The sequence below is a fragment of the Xenopus laevis genome, chromosome 6L, assembly GCF_017654675.1.
Source record: "Xenopus laevis strain J_2021 chromosome 6L, Xenopus_laevis_v10.1, whole genome shotgun sequence".
In the NCBI taxonomy this organism is placed as follows: Eukaryota; Metazoa; Chordata; class Amphibia; order Anura; family Pipidae; genus Xenopus; species Xenopus laevis.
Genome location: NC_054381.1, coordinates 102,570,124 through 102,585,994, shown reverse-complemented (window position 1 = coordinate 102,585,994; position 15,871 = coordinate 102,570,124). Strand labels below are relative to the sequence as shown.

The 15,871-nt window shown below is 41.2% G+C and overlaps 1 protein-coding gene across 2 annotated transcripts in view; it reads right to left on the bottom strand.

The window, feature by feature from the left end:
- Positions 1-972: 972 nt before the first annotated feature.
- Positions 973-15,871, bottom strand: part of pard6g.L (par-6 family cell polarity regulator gamma L homeolog) — a 68,530-nt gene continuing 53,631 nt past the window's right edge. For both annotated transcript variants that reach the window (XM_018267836.2, XM_018267837.2), the window contains exon 3: positions 973-3,815. In XM_018267836.2, coding sequence (XP_018123325.1) covers positions 2,956-3,815 — 860 coding nt within the window. In that variant the 3' untranslated portion in view covers positions 973-2,955. The remainder of the gene's footprint in view (positions 3,816-15,871) is intronic.

The window sequence follows — 15,871 nt, the reverse complement described above, 5'->3', positions numbered from 1 at the left end:
AAATTAAATTAATTTTCTTATAGGGTAGCAAAAAAAAACGTAGCACCCAATCTGTTTTTAACTGGGCTTTCTTGTTAGACCCAAGGGATTTTCATGGCCTCCAGTGTGTTCAAGGGCTACAAAGACTTCATTACAGGACACTATTGTTTTAATATAACCTGGGCCTCTGAAATGCAGCATGAGAAATAATCAGCCCAGTAAAATGTTGAAAAGTGTCTGTTTACAATATTTGTTTGTCCCATAACCTCCATTTGCAGTGCCAACAGTTGACTATTCCTTACAAGTATGTTCTTCCTATAATACGTCAGGAGTATTGTTGTGGAATCTTTCAGATACATTTGTTAGGGCTTCAGAAATACAGTTTTAGAACATCCCAGCTTGTGTTTGATTTGTAGCTTGCCCTGGAGCTATTTTTAATAAGATGGGGGGGGGGGTGCGGAGTACTGAGCTTAAAGGATTTATTCACCTTTGAAATAACTTTTAGTATGACGTAGAGAGTGATATTCTGAGACAATTTGCAATTGGTTTTCATTTTTTATTTAAAGTTTTTCAGTTATTTAGCTTTTTATTCAGCAACTTTTCAATTTGCATTTTAAGCGATCTGGTTGCTAGGGTGCACATTCTCCTAGCAACCATGCACTGATTTAAATAAGAGACTGGAATATGAATAGGAGAGGATCTTACTAGAAAGTCGTGAAATAGATATTAGCAATAACAATACATTTGTAGCCTTACAGAGCATTTGCTTTTTAGAAGGGGTCAGCGAAGCCCATTTGAAAGCAGCAAAAAGTCAGAAGAAAAGGGCCAATAACTATAAAACTATACAAAATAAATAACGAAAACCAATTGAAAAGTTGCTTAGAATTGACCATCCTATAACATACAAAAAGTTAAAGGTGAACTACCTCACCCTGGGGCCTTGTAGCTTATAGTTATGTCGTGACTAGGGTACAAACTTCAAAACACGCAAACTTGCTAGGTTTTACTTTATTAAGCCTGTTTCTTTTAAAAGTACAAATGTATAAAATCAAATAGATGGAAAGCACTGTCATTTCAGGTTTTTAAATTAGAAAAATAAAGTGGAATGTGTTTAAGTAACATTTGAACTACTGTAGTTCCTTCTCCCAGAACGTAAAAAAAAACCTTAAATCCATAAAAAATATTTAATAAACACTAAATCAGGAATGCAACATCTTTAGCTTTCCAGTTGCTAGTTAAACTGTACCTCTCAGCATTCACAGACAGCATGTTTTTGTATTTTGTTTTTTTTTCAGATCCGAGAGTTGCAGTTCAACTACACTGAAAGGCTGCAGGAGAGGCATCCCTGTATTACACAAGTTGAACAATGGCACAGACAATAATGAAAACAGAACACATTTTTTTTGATTTGTTCCAACAAGAAGTAGTGGTATATTTTGCCTCTTTTTAGTGGCCAATTTCTACATCCTTGTTTATCAGATTATCCCTATGGGTCCATAATGCAAACAGTTCAGTGGGTTAAAATGCTTTGCATTCAACATTTAGGTTCACATCCAGGTACCTTTAACCTTCATGATTCTACTGCACTATTTGCTATGGAATTTGTCATTCATGATCTCCGCATGCAGCTAAGGGGTAAAATTGAGCACATTCTTCACTAACAGACAAAAGAGTTAATCGGCAATGGTATTATCTAGATCAGTGATCCCCAACCAGTATCTCGTGAGCAACATGTTACTCTCCAACCCCATGGATGTTGCTCCCAGTGGCCTCAAAGCAGGCGTTTATTTTTGAATTCCAAGTATGAAAGCAAGTTTTAATTGCATAAAACAAAGTACAGTGTCAAGCAGAGCCTCTTGTAGGCTGACAGTCCACATAGGGGTTACCAAAAAGCCAATCATAGCCCATTTTTGGCACCTCAAGGGACTTTTTCATGCTTGTGTTGCTCCCCAACTCTGTTTACATTTGAATGTGGCTCATGGGTTGAAAACGTTGGAGACCCCTGATCTAGATGTTTCTTACAGTGAAATAATAAGGGGGATAATACTGACAAAAATCAGAAGAATACCCCAGCAACCAATTCAGTTCATTACAGTACATTGCAGACAGTTTTACTGTGCAAGTTAGAACTGTGGGCACACAGGCTGCTTTATCAGTTCCACTGTGTCTGTGCTGTCACCAAGTCCCACAATCCCACATAGTGTAACAGTCACAAATAGGTAGCATTCAGACAAATATACTTTACAAGGATATATCATTTAGGATGCAGACAACATGTAACAATTAGGCCGTTAAATTCACAGGAGGAAAAAAACAAACAAAAAAACCAAAATCCTTAGAGGTGCCACGAGAACTTTGTCCGTCACCAGGAAAACATAAGGTATTTCACCACAGTTGACCAGCAAGTGGTGCTGTTAAACAGAGAAATTCTGACAATCGGCATCGGCTGTCACAAAAATAGAGCACTCTTACTGGGCCAGCTATATACTTTGAATACAGAGTTGTAGAAAAATGCACTACTGCTGTGCTTCCATCATTCCCTTTCCTGGACCCTATTCTGTCTTTCTTATGGTAAAATGAAAAACCTACCAGAGGTACGTGATTAAATCAAGCAATATCCACATTTAGAACAGCTTGCCTAAAATCAATTTTGGCAGTTCAGGACTTGAGCAACAGAAACAGCCTGGAAGTAATACATGAGCATACATAGCTTTATTCCAAGCTTGTACCATTCTTCTGACTCTGACGTGTTCATTATGTGACCATGTGGCAATATTTCTTGCATGTTCAAATCTCTGCAAATTGAAGACAAGGTTATAATGTAATACCAGGCATCGCTTGGCAGTACCTAAAGTACAGGTGTCAAATTCCACATCTCTTTGCTATAAACAACGCCAAGCATCCTTATCCAACTGTTGGTTTGCTGTGAGTTTTACTGCACACCAGCATGATGGGTAGGATTTTTACATCCACAAATTAAAGTGTAATAACAGTACCGTCCTCCTCGATTCCTCCCTTTGGAATTACTAAACTATTTCTAGGATCAGCTTTTAAGCTACTTAATATTTTGTGAATACTTCCATTGCTCTCCCTTCCAGAATGATTGAGGCCCAAGTCTCTTTCTAACCTGTGGCTCAGGCTGCTGCCATTGATTCGCGACAAGCTTCCCGAAGGAAGGCTGTGAGATTTGGGAATGTTGCGGGGTTCAATGCCCTCAATAACAATGTCGGCATCGTCGTCACTCTCCATCTCGTCAGGATGGAAGTTCTGGAGAAGGTGAGCAGGAGGTAAACTGTGATGGCTTGCAGTGCTGTCGGTGGATTGGCCAGAGCTTCCAGACATCCGGCTGCTCCGTATAATATTGTTCCTTTGGTTTGCAGGTTTAACGGTGATAATAAGGTTGTGGCTGTTTGCTATCATCATATCAGTAACTTGGTCAAGAGTCTTCCCAGCTACTTCAATGCCATTCACTTCCAGAACCTCGTCATTTACAGCAAGCAAACCAGTGCTTTCTGCCAACCCCCCAGGAACCATTCTAGAAATGAATATACCTGGCACTTTCTCCAGGCCATGAGGCGTCACCCTCACACTAGTACCATCTCGAATATAGAAACCCAAGGGCTTTTCACATCCATGCCGGTACAGCCTAACTCGTCTGTGTGTCTCAGGAAGTATGTCCACATCGATGATGGAGGAGACTGGTCTAAAGTCATGGGGCATGCTGATGTTTATGTGAGGTTTCCTATGCCTGAGGCTGTCATTGCGAAGTGCCACCAGAGCATTTCTTTTCTTTCGGGTTAATGTAGCTGATCCAAAGGTGCTGTAGTCTACTTCTTCTGCAAAAAAGGGAAGAAAACAGGAAAAAAAGTTTAATTGCTGTAGAAGCACAATGCTGACCCTATTCATTGGTACAGGATATATCTGCAATATATATCTAAGACAGAGGTTGGTTTTCAGGCAGTTCTCTCCTAACTGCTACTAAATCTAATATGAGAATATTCTCACTATGATGCATTTGCAATATCCATTACCAAAAGCATTATAAACCAAATGTACTGTACAAAAATAGATGCATTAATGGTAGTTATTTCACTTCCCGTATGGAATTAAACCTGCATCAAAGTATCAGTTTACAGATATCATAGAATTACAAGATACAAAAAAATACATATGGTATAATCTAACCCGATTATTAAATACAATAATATTCGAAATTGCCAAGGACTTCCCATGAATATATGAAGGCATATTGTAGGGAAATTTGTAGTGTGCATACATCTGGGTCCTGGCTTTCAGGAGGTTGAAGGAAAAGACATTGGCCAAGCATGGTGGCTGCACATCTTTGCATTAGATCTGTATGAGACCAGGCTGAGATGGGGCTGGCCTGTACAAAGGCCCCAATGCGTTTAAAAGGCATTACTTTCCCTTTAATTCATATAAGAGTAGAAGAACACATGTCCATCAAGTTAACATTTTGTTAAAGTGAATCCTGCCTCACAGTATGCTATAAAAAATTGCTATTATGCTTATAAAACACGGTAAATTTGTTGATGTGTCTGCAGCTAGTGGTGAATTTCTGGCCTTTGCTGGCTGAATCTGTCCCGCTGACTTCAATGGGTCATACCAGGTCTGAAGTGGTGTAAAAATAATGGTGAATTTTGTATCCTAATTAAAAACATCACAGTCAGCTCTTTGACAGATTATTTTGACAATCTTGATACATGCCATTAATTTACAAGTAAGGACAGCAACAGCGCTTTATAGATTTGCCATTTATTTTACATAATTTTAACACCATGAAGGACAGGACCCTGTGTTCCGAAGGTTTATTTACACATATTACTGCTAGCTTCCCTTTTATTGTACGAGGATGCCTGCTTGAAAATCCTTTATTTGTTTTATATACATGAAAACATACAAAAGTATCAAAGGATGATGTGAAAACAGTTTGTTCTATTGCCAAAAACCCTTGAGAGTAGCAATAACAGACCAAATTCATATAAATAGGTCTGATAACTATTGCATGCCCTGTTTCCATTTCATAATATAGAGGAAAAAGCATTGCTATACCACAAAGACTGCAAATGCATAAACAAAATTTGAAGCCTGTGGTTATCAAACAATAATGAATCTTCCAGTCACAGCAGGAATGAGGCTGTATGCAGGTGAGTGTCCCTATTGTGAATATAAATAGTAAAGCAAGTTGCTGCCAAAGACGCTAGCCTGACTCATGAAAAAAATGTATGGAGTCCATTGGTATATACAGCACAATTACACGGACACCCAGCTTGCAGTGAGCAGTTCAGTATCCTCATTTGGTTTTATTTTACAGAATGTAACTCCTGGAGCCTATGGCACATGGACAATGTAGCAAATGGACCAGGCCATAAAGCTAAATCAGCCCCCCCCCACATGAAAGTCTGCCTGTTGTGTCTGCTATATGTAAGCTTTAAAAGGTATCACTACAGAGATTAACTGGACCCTGCATTGTTTACACCTCAAATTCAGACTATAAACTTCTGCTTTATTCACACATGTAATCCCCCCCCCTGCATTGTTCGATGATGGAGGAGACTGGTCTGTGTGTGCCATACTCTGCCTGCTCTATGCTTCATGTGTGCGATACCGTCTGCTCTATGCTCCCTGTGTGTGTGCCATACTTTCCCTTCCCTATGCTCGCTGTGTGTGCCATACTCTGCCTGCCCTATATGCTCCCTGTGTGTGCCATAATCTCCCTTCCCTGTGCTTCCTGTGTGTGCGCCATACTTTCCCTTCCCTATGCTCCCTGTGTGTGCCTTACTCTGCCTGCCCTATGCTCCGTGTGTGAGATACTCTGTCTGTCCTATGCTCCCTGTGTGTGTGCATACTTTCCCTTCCCTATGCTCACTGGGTGTGCCATACTCTGCCTGCCCTATGCTCCCTGTGTGTGCCATACTCTCCCTTCCCTATGCTCCCTGTGTGTGCCATACTCTCCCTTCCCTATGCTCCCTGTGTGTGCCTTACTCCGCCTGCCCTATGCTCCGTGTGTGCGATACTCTGTCTGTCCTATGCTCCCTGTGTGTGCCATACTCTGCCTGCCCTATGCTTCCTGTGTGTGTGCATACTTTCCCTTTCCTATGCTCCCTGTATGTGCCTTACTCTCCCTTCCCTATGCTCCCTGGGTGTGCCATACTCTGTCTGCCCTATGCTCTCTGTGTGTGCCTTACTTTGCCTGTCCTATGCTCCCTGTGTGTGCCATACTCTGCCTGCCCTATGCTCCCTGTGTGTGCTTTACTCTGCCTGCCCTATGCTCCCTGTGTGTGCCATACTCTGCCTGCCCTATGCTCCCTGTGTGTGACATACTCTTCCTGCCCTATGCTCCTTGTGTGTGTCATACTCTGCCTGCCCTATACTCCTTGGGTGTGCCATACTCTGCCTGCCCTATGCTCCCTGTGTGTGCTGTACTTTCCCTGCCCTACTCTCCTCGGGTGTGCCATACTTTGTCTGCCCTATTCTCCTTGGGTGTGCCATACTCTTCCTGCCCTATGCTCCTTGTGTGTGTCATACTCTGCCTGCCCTATACTCCTTGGGTGTGCCATACTCTGCCTGCCCTATGCTCCCTGTGTGTGCTGTACTTTCCCTGCCCTACTCTCCTCGGGTGTGCCATACTTTGCCTGCCCAATTCTCCTTGGGTGTGCCATACTCTGCCCTCCCTATGCTCCCTGTGTGTGCCATACTCTGCCTTTCCTATGCTCCCTGTGTGTGCTATACTCTGCCTGCCCTATGCTCCATGTGTGTGCGCCATACTTTGCCTGCCCTATTCTCCTTGGGTGTGCCATACTCTTCCTGCCCTATGCTCCTTGTGTGTGTCATACTCTGCCTGCCCAATGCTCCCTGTGTGTGCTGTACTTTCCCTGCCCTACTCTCCTCTGGTGTGCCATACTTTGCCTGCCCTATTCTCCTTGGGTGTGCCATACTCTGCCTTCCCTATTCTCACTGTATGTGCCATACTCTGCCTTCCCTATGCTCCGTGTGTGTGCCATACTCTGCCTGTGTGTGTCATACTCACAAAAGTTGGACTGCACTGGTCTAAAGTACTACACATGCACAGGTAATGAAATAAGCATTTGTTTTACAATTGCATTCTCCCCTGTCATCATCAGAGCTGAAAGACAATACACTCTAGGTTCTGAAATATTTCCTGGCGTAATCCCCTAACGAAACAGCAGCACAAGCAAAGGAAATAAAAGAATGATTCCTACTAATGACAGGAAACTGAAAAGGCTCTTTGCACCTCATGCGCGCTTCCAAATCATTTGTGTCCTGAGCCAACTGCGCAGAAACAATGTTTGCTTTTCTGATGGTCACTTGGATAAACACCTTGGAGCAATGGCAAGCAAAGACTAGTGCTAGTTCAGCTCTCAAAACACACAAAAATAACATTGAAAAGGAACTAGAAAAAGGCCAAACTGTGGCTGGAATTGTCCAGCAAATCCCTTTTGGATGTATTTAACTGCATAAAAATATTATATTTGATCATATTCTTTTTTACTTAACTTTTGTAAATAGCATTACTCCCACTTGCATATAAATTTTAAGCACAGCCTCAACATTGCTATAAATCATCTATCTTATCAAGTGGCCTATAAATGTGTAGGAGTAATTCCACTTTATTGTTCTCAGTCTAAAATCAGGAACATTTATTTTATGCACAATTGTACAGCTGACTTGGAAAGCCCCATGTCTCTCAAACACGCCAATACCAAACATGTAAAGTTTTATGGAGATTGCTGACTTCTATAGGTCAAAAACTCCCAGCAGTTCACCACATCCCCAAAGCACTGCATTCAAAATTCTGCATTCTTTAGATTTCAAGGCCAAAAATTCCACTAACAGTAGGATTACCCTAGGGAACCATATCGTTTTGGTGAAGTGCATATTCTGACAAATCCAATTTTCTATTAGCAAATGTTATCAGGTTTTATAAAAAACTTACAAAATGTAAAAAAAATAACTTAAAGTTAGCAAGTTACAGGGTTGAAAAACATGGTGCATTACGCCAGTTTATTTACACTTTTCCCGTTGCCTTCCGCTTAGCAAATGACCCCTTGTGTATCCTAATTCACTATGATTGGTTTGAAGGGCAATAAAACTCTTGCCATTATTAACCTATATTAATACAGCACTAACGTATTTGCATACTGCTTTATAGAGATTTTTCATCATTCACATCTCTCGCTGGTGCTAACAATGTAACGTCCCTCAAACTCATACACACACACTGGCCAATTTCATTATAAGCCCTTTAATCTGCTAGTATGTTTTTTTTGGGGAGTTGAGGGAACCAGAGGACCTGCCAATGTTTCATTTTTAGGCTGAGGAACTGTATTATAGACTGACTGAGGGGGAAGAGGTTTACTCTAAACCAGTCAACTCTAGCCTGTACTATTATTAATCTTAGCTGTCCCTTAACTGGGTGGGATGCACATAGTTGAAATAGATGACATTCGTTTTAGGCATTAGAGGCACCAAACATGCCAAGCATTTCAGGGATGCCCATACCGTCTGCACAAGTTTAGCATCAAATAATTAGTGTGGGTACATATATACTCCATAAAAGTGCTTGGTTTTTAGGTTGAGTTCAACTGCATGATGGCTAGTTCCCCTGGCTGCCTCTCCAACTCTAACAGTTTGCCTTCAGCAAGGATTGGGAGTTATAGTTTTATAACAGCTGGAGAGTCACGTGTTGAAGAACCAAGCAGTACTGCAAAAATGAAAGACCATTTACCTACTTGTGGCAACGTTCTATGCTTTAAAAATAAAACGAGTTAGGTTTTCCATCAAAACATAGCTGGGAGCAGAACTGGCTCTGGTTACACAGCTGTTTCAGTGCAAGGATGCCTGTCAGATTAAGAAATACCAATGCTTAGCTAAATACATCATATAAACACATGGCATTCCAAAGCCTACCAGCATCGGAGAGGGGAAGGGGTTGGCTGGATTCAGCCTCTGTGCTGTGTGCCATCTCCTCTCCTCTCCTCTGGGAACCAAAAAACACAAACTGACAGCTCTAAAAAGGGAAGAAAAACTTCAAAGTCAGAATTATTTCCGCCGAGGAGAAAATGACTCCAGGCAGCTTTGGCAGTCCAGCTAATAAGCTGTAAATACATACGTCATGTTTTTAGACTTAAAACTACTGGACAAGGTCTAGACTACACAGAGCACTTTCCTGTAGTTACTGTAAATAGAGGACTCAATACTTCTTTGCAGAGTCATTGGTGTATAAATAGTATGGGCAGAGCAAGGAAATCACTCAGTGAGCTTGTGACATGACGGTGACCAGCTCGTATCATATTATTAGGAATGCTCTAGAAACTTTGGGAATCCATCTGTTTTGCTGCAAGTCACTTATTGCACACCTGTTATGTACATCTCTATTCCCTTGTAAGTCCTCAGACACCCAGCAGAAAATGATAGTGATGTAAACTTCTCCGAGAACTTTCACCGTTTTTCCTTAGGTTTCTATCCTTAGTGGTTTCTGAGATAGCAGCAGTTTTAGACTGCTAATGCAAAGCTTTAGGCACAATAGCATGCTTTCAAAGTCAGATCCTAACTGATGTATTGATTATATACTACCTGCATAGCCAGTTGACCCTTGGGTGCTGGCACAGAGTTGTTGCGTAAAAAGCCTGGTGTTTACACACTAAATGGTTTACATCCAAGGAAAAATATAAAATTGACCTGGAAACATGTACAAAGAGTACTAGAAGTAGGTTTACATTATTAATTAGATTTAGATCCCATTAGACATACAGACCCTATCTGAAGCACTGTGTTTCTTCTAGTATTTATGGCAAAGCTTGCAATGTAAAGAAAGATGCGGAATGACCAGTCAAAGAAATGCTGTCAAAGGGCATCTGTCACCTACAAATTGCTTCCTTTACTGGAGGTGCGGGCTTCCAGAGCCATATCAACGCATCCCCTGATTCTACAGAACACCCATAATGGGACACTCACTCATTATGCACATGCATGTACAGTGCAGACTCTGTTAGACTGCACTTCTGGAAACTAATTTAATGTGATAGTTACCCCTTAAGCCAGTGATCCCCAACCAGTAACTCGCGAGCAACAGGTTGCTCACCAGCACCTTGGATGTTGCTCCCAGTGGCCTCAAAGCAGTTGCTTATTTTGGAATTCCAGGCTTGGAGGAAAGTTTTGGTTGCATGAAAACCAGGTGCACTGTCAACTAGAGCCTCCTATAGTCTGCCAGTCCACACAGGGGCCACCAAATAGTCAATTACAGCCCTTATTTGGCACCTCAGGAAGTTTTTGCATGCCTGTGTTGCTCCCCAACTCCTTTTTTTTAACGTGCCTCATGGGGTAAAAAAAGGTTAGGGACTCCTGCCTTAAGCCCCACTGCAGAAATTAATCATCTTCCTTACACTGGTCATTGGGAATGAAGCAGAGCCCCAGTTAACATCAAGGATTGCAAGTATCAGGCTCATAAATAACATTTTTACTTCTCCAAAAGTTTTCCAGTCTTTGCTAGTTTGGTTTGTGTATGCAGGGAAGAAGAACTCCCAGCTGTCTTATTCATTCGTACAGGGTTGCCCAATCCCTTTTCTTGTATAGCTCCCTAGCTGCTCCAACCTGAGTGGCGGAGTACATGCACTGAATGCTGGCATCTTTCCATGCAGCTTTCTGAACCTTATGAGCCACTTCCTCTCCTGTTGCTGACTTGTTAATATTTTCTTATGCTTCTTTTTTTCTTATGTGTTCATTTATAACTGAAATTCATGCAAACATGGCTAAAGAACATAGACGATGCACCAGGAATCCTGAGAGCAACAAGTATCCCTGATTAACCCATATAGCGTATCTACAGAGGAAACAGTCCCTGCAGTAGTGTAAAGCAGCATAAATAATCACAAGCAGTTAATCTGCGTTTGAGTGCTCTCCTCTCTTTCAGTTATAAGTGGATATCCTGCAGTAGTGATGTATGGGTTGACCTGAAACCTGAAGTGACCTGTGGGCAAGGACCACGGGGTGGGGTCGGCAGCAAATTTGGACGTGCCGGCGTCCAATTCGGCACCCCTCATTTTTGCGCACTGGGCTCAATGGCCCAGTGCAGGAGTGTCCACAGGCCCGGCGGTTGGGGACCTCTGCTCTAGAGGGTCCAGTGAGACCCTAATGAATGAGCAATTTCAATATCTTGGTAAAACATCTCCATTGCTCAGGGCCCATTAACATCTAGTTACAAGAGCCTGTGCATGTTTTCTGCAAGGTGGTGTTCTTCTACTTTGAAATCTGTATAAGTTTCTACACTGTACGTGTTTTTATATTTCCTTTAAATGTGATGGCACTTGCAAAAGTTGCACTGTAATTTACTGGCAGCTTTCATGTGAGTAATGGAGCAGATATACAGAGGCTTTTGCCCACGCACATCGTTTGATCTCTTGCACCACTTACAGACAATGAAAATTGAAAGCAGCTCTACTTAATAATTAATGTATGCATTCTACAGCCTGCTCTGGCAAAACACAATAATCTGGCCATTGTTGAGAAATTTCACCAACAGGGTATACAGGCTTGACCCACCCAATAAGTTTAGCATCTGCAGGCCAGCTCCATGGCCGTCCTTGGTTTCCCTATCATCTAGCGATTCTGCTCAGAGTTTAAACAGGTACAGAAATTATTTTCAGTTAGAGAAAAAAGGAGGGGGGAATTGTGCAATACTGTGTGCCAGATCAATTGGTTTCCCACACTCCAGTGCACCGTGCAAGCACCTGACCGACCTAGGGAGATGGGCAGCCATCCAGATGGCTTTGTATACACACACATCTGGAATGTGCCGCAGCCCCCAGTACACTTGCCTGGAGCGATGGATAAGCATATGGCTCACTTGTGTGGGAAGAAACATGCCTTTCTCTCTGCGTTTTATAGTCTGAGAACAATTAAAGCTCCGATCAGAATAAAATAAATATCTGGTTCTAAGCGGCAAGTCTGCAGACTTGCAAATTCCTGCCTGGCTGTTGGGCAGCTTATCTTCTGGCACACACAGTGTTTACAATAAAATATTAACCCCCTGCAAACGGCAGTTTAATAAGCACCAGCAATACATTTACTAACTTAAAGGAGTGGATCACCTTTAAAACTTTAGTATGATGTAGAGAGTGATATTCTAAGACAATTTGCAATTTGTTTCCATTTTTTATTATTGAAGGTTTTTGAGTTATTTTACTTTTTATTCAGCAGCTCTTCAATTTGCATCTTAACCAATCTGGTAACTAGGGTCCAAATTACCCTAGCAACCATGCATTGATTTGAATAAGAGACTGGAATATGAATAGGAGAGGGCCTGAATAGAAAGATGAGTAATAAAAAGTAACAATAGCAATACATTTGTAGCCTTACAGAGCATTTGTTTTTTAGAAGGGAGTCAGCGACCCCCCCATTTGAAAGCTGCACAAGAAAAAGGCAAAAAAACTATAAAAATAAATAAATAATGAAAACCAATTGAAAAGTTGCTTAGAATTGCCCGTTCTAGAACATAATAAAAGTTACCTTAAAGGTGAACCATCCCCTTTAATGGGCCACTATAGCTTCATCTTGTGTTTTCTGTTTGCTTTTATTTAAAAGGGGTTCTTGGCCCTTCTTTTAGCATGGTGTACAGAGTGATATTAGGAGCCAATTTGCAATTGGTTTTCATTATTATTTAGCTTGTTTTTTCAGCAACTCCAGTTTGCAATTTTAGCAATATGGTTGCTTAGGGTCCAAAATACCCTAGCAACCATGCATTGACGAGAGGCTGGAATATGAACAGGAGAGGGTGTGAATAGAAACACGAGTAATACAAAGTAGCAATAATAATAAATTTGAGCCTTACAGAGAATTTGTTTTTTAGATGGGGTCAGTGACCCCCATATGAAAGTCGGAAAGGGTCAGAAGAAGGCAAATAATTAAAAACTATAGAAAATAAAAACCAATTGAAAAGTTGCTTAGAATAAGCCATTCTAGAACATACTAAAAGTTAAATTAAAGTGATCCACCCCTTTAAAGGAAACATGAGGTGAATGTTTTGGCCCCACTGGGGACCATGTACTTAATCAAGCGCAGGGTGGAAAGTATGGTATGTTCATACTTTGCCATGTTATCTGCACTTTGCAGTTGTGGAGATCTGCAATCCCCCAAACGAAAACAGCGCTGCCTGCCCTTAGCTGCACTGTGTAGGCTAGGCATGTACTGTAGGCTAGGCGATTCTCTGCTCCTTGCCACTGCTGCCCCCCCCCCCTTACTCCTTAGCATTTACCGTTCTTGCGCAAAAGCTTGTCCGGTACATTGCATCTCTTATTGCGCTCTCTGCACTGGTAGAGCCGAATTTCTGGTTTAATAAATTTAATTAACATTACCAGGCACAGCTTTTTGCAGACCCTCTGGTAACTTGGGGGCAGCTGATGCCTAAGGCAGTGCCCCTGCATGTAGGCAACCCGTTGCTTAACTTGCATGTCTGAATGATGTCCAAGTATTGCCTGATATGGCCACCCATGCGCTTGGCCATACTGGACTGATCCAATTGCAAGGCTCTATGGAAAATGATTAGATCACAATGGAAGCCAACGCAGGTTGTCAGGAGAATCCTGCATTAGAGAGCCAATGTGGTCCATAGTGTTGCGTGGGCCGACTCAAACATCACCCCAACAGGAGTTCTGCCAGAGAGGAAGTCGGGGAGAGCCCACCGTGCAGATAAGCTGCCGACTGAAGGGGCAGAATCATCATCTTAAATCTGCCTGTGTATGGACATCTTAAGGGTAATTGCACAAAGGAAGTGGATATATCTCCTTTTCTGTGGCGACTAATCCCCTACATTTTTGATGGTCACCATCAATAATGTAAATCGCCAGTGGTAAAACAGAAGGGGCAGGTGCTTTGCAAGGAAACTTTTGGCGATTTTGGAAAAACGATGTGCCAGATATGTTTTACCACCTGCAAATTATATTTATCATGGGGGCCATTGTTGGGACTGGTAGGCATCAGAATGAGTCCCTAATTTGCTAAGTACAGGGCTCTGTTTCGGCTTGTGGCTAACAGCCAGACCACTGACACAAATACTATTGCAAAAAGTGCAAATGTTATTCAAATTTCATAATTATGCATGACCTAGTACAGTTACGTCACAACAATGTAAATTATACTTGCTTTTTTTTCTTGCACCTTTATAAATAGACCCTCAGTATACAAAACATTCCTCCTTGTCCGAGTGAGATGATAAATTACTTGCCACAGCAGAGATCGAGTGGAACCCTTACAGATTATGCTACCGCTGTGCAATATTTTCAGATTCAGCTCAGTAGTAGCAAGCAAATATGACATTTTCCTTTCATGTGGACTGATAAATATGCAGAAAACGAATATTCTGAGAGCATAGTCCATATACTGTATACATAAATTGAAATATCAATGTGAAATAAGCTAGTACCTTGGGACACCAAGCAGGAAGAAGCTGGAACATTAAGAGGAATCATGACTACAAATATATATATATTTCTGGCAACAAATTGTTTTTCCTATAAGTCAGTAGCAATTATTTGTTGCTTCTATGGGATATAAGGCTGGGAGGGTTATGTTACATGTCTGTACAGGAAGATCCACCCCAAGAAAAAATAAATATATGCTTATGCAGCCCACACACACCTCACAGAATAGGTCAGCCCTGCCCTTCAGCCACTCCATACACAACTTGTACATTACAATGCATAGTTTTTATATGGGATGAGGCTAGGTACATGCTTTTCTTGTTACTGAAATGTAGCTGCTTTTGGGGGGGGAATGCTAGGGGGGGAATGCTAGGAAATGTAGTACATTGGCAGCAGCTGATGACTGGGAATATGCAAGAAAGTATAAAGGGGCACTGGGTGTAACACACAACAAGCAGTACTTATTCAATCTTTTCACCAGTTTATTCCACCCACACCATGAGTTTTTCCCATCATCAGATTTCTGCACTACATACGCAGATTTGAAACCCACCATTATGCAGGCTAGGGTGTGTACTACTTTGAAAACTGTAGGTTCCAGCAGGATTTATCAGTCATTAAGCAGATACATTATGATCAAAGTCAACATCTCATTAAACAAAAAAAAGAAAGAAAAAAAGGGGGGGACGGACATTACAATGGTACACTAATGCTAATAAAACTTATAAATATTACTTTAAACAATATTGGAAATGTGTCAAAAACTGAATTCTTAATGGCGATAACGCTGGTTAATGAGGGAAAGCAGCAAAAATTGAAGGATGAAGAATGTCAGCAGTATCCAACCAAATGGTATACATTTAAGTAGCCACACCATCAGAATGTTTCAGGATTATAGTATAGTGTGGATTTGAGATTATATTATTATATATATACTTTTATTAATTATTTGAAGTTGAAATACAGTTAGTGACACTAGTGATGATGAGAGTTCACCTTCGAAATGATTTTTTTTCAGTTCAGTTTTTCTTTCAGATTGTTCACCAGAAATAAAGCCTTTTTTTCAGTTGCTTTTCTTTGTAATTTTTGACCATTTTTCCAAAATTAAAATTTAAAGTTTTATGTTCCTGTCTCTGGTGTTTCAGTCTGACAGCTTGGTGATCCAGGAGCAGATTCTGTAACAATTTGCTACATTAGTTGATACATTTCTCTGCAGCATCTGTGGAATATTAGCAACTATTCTATCAATTATAACAGTTGCCTTTAATGAAACTCAGGGATTCTGCTCAGCAGGGCCAAAGATAACAAATATCAACTAACGTATAATTTATACCAGATTACAGTCAGTGATCCCCCCTCCCAATGCTTCTTTAGACATAAGAAAGTGAAAAATTAAATTTTAAACGTCAATATTAGGAAAAAGGTCACCACTAAAT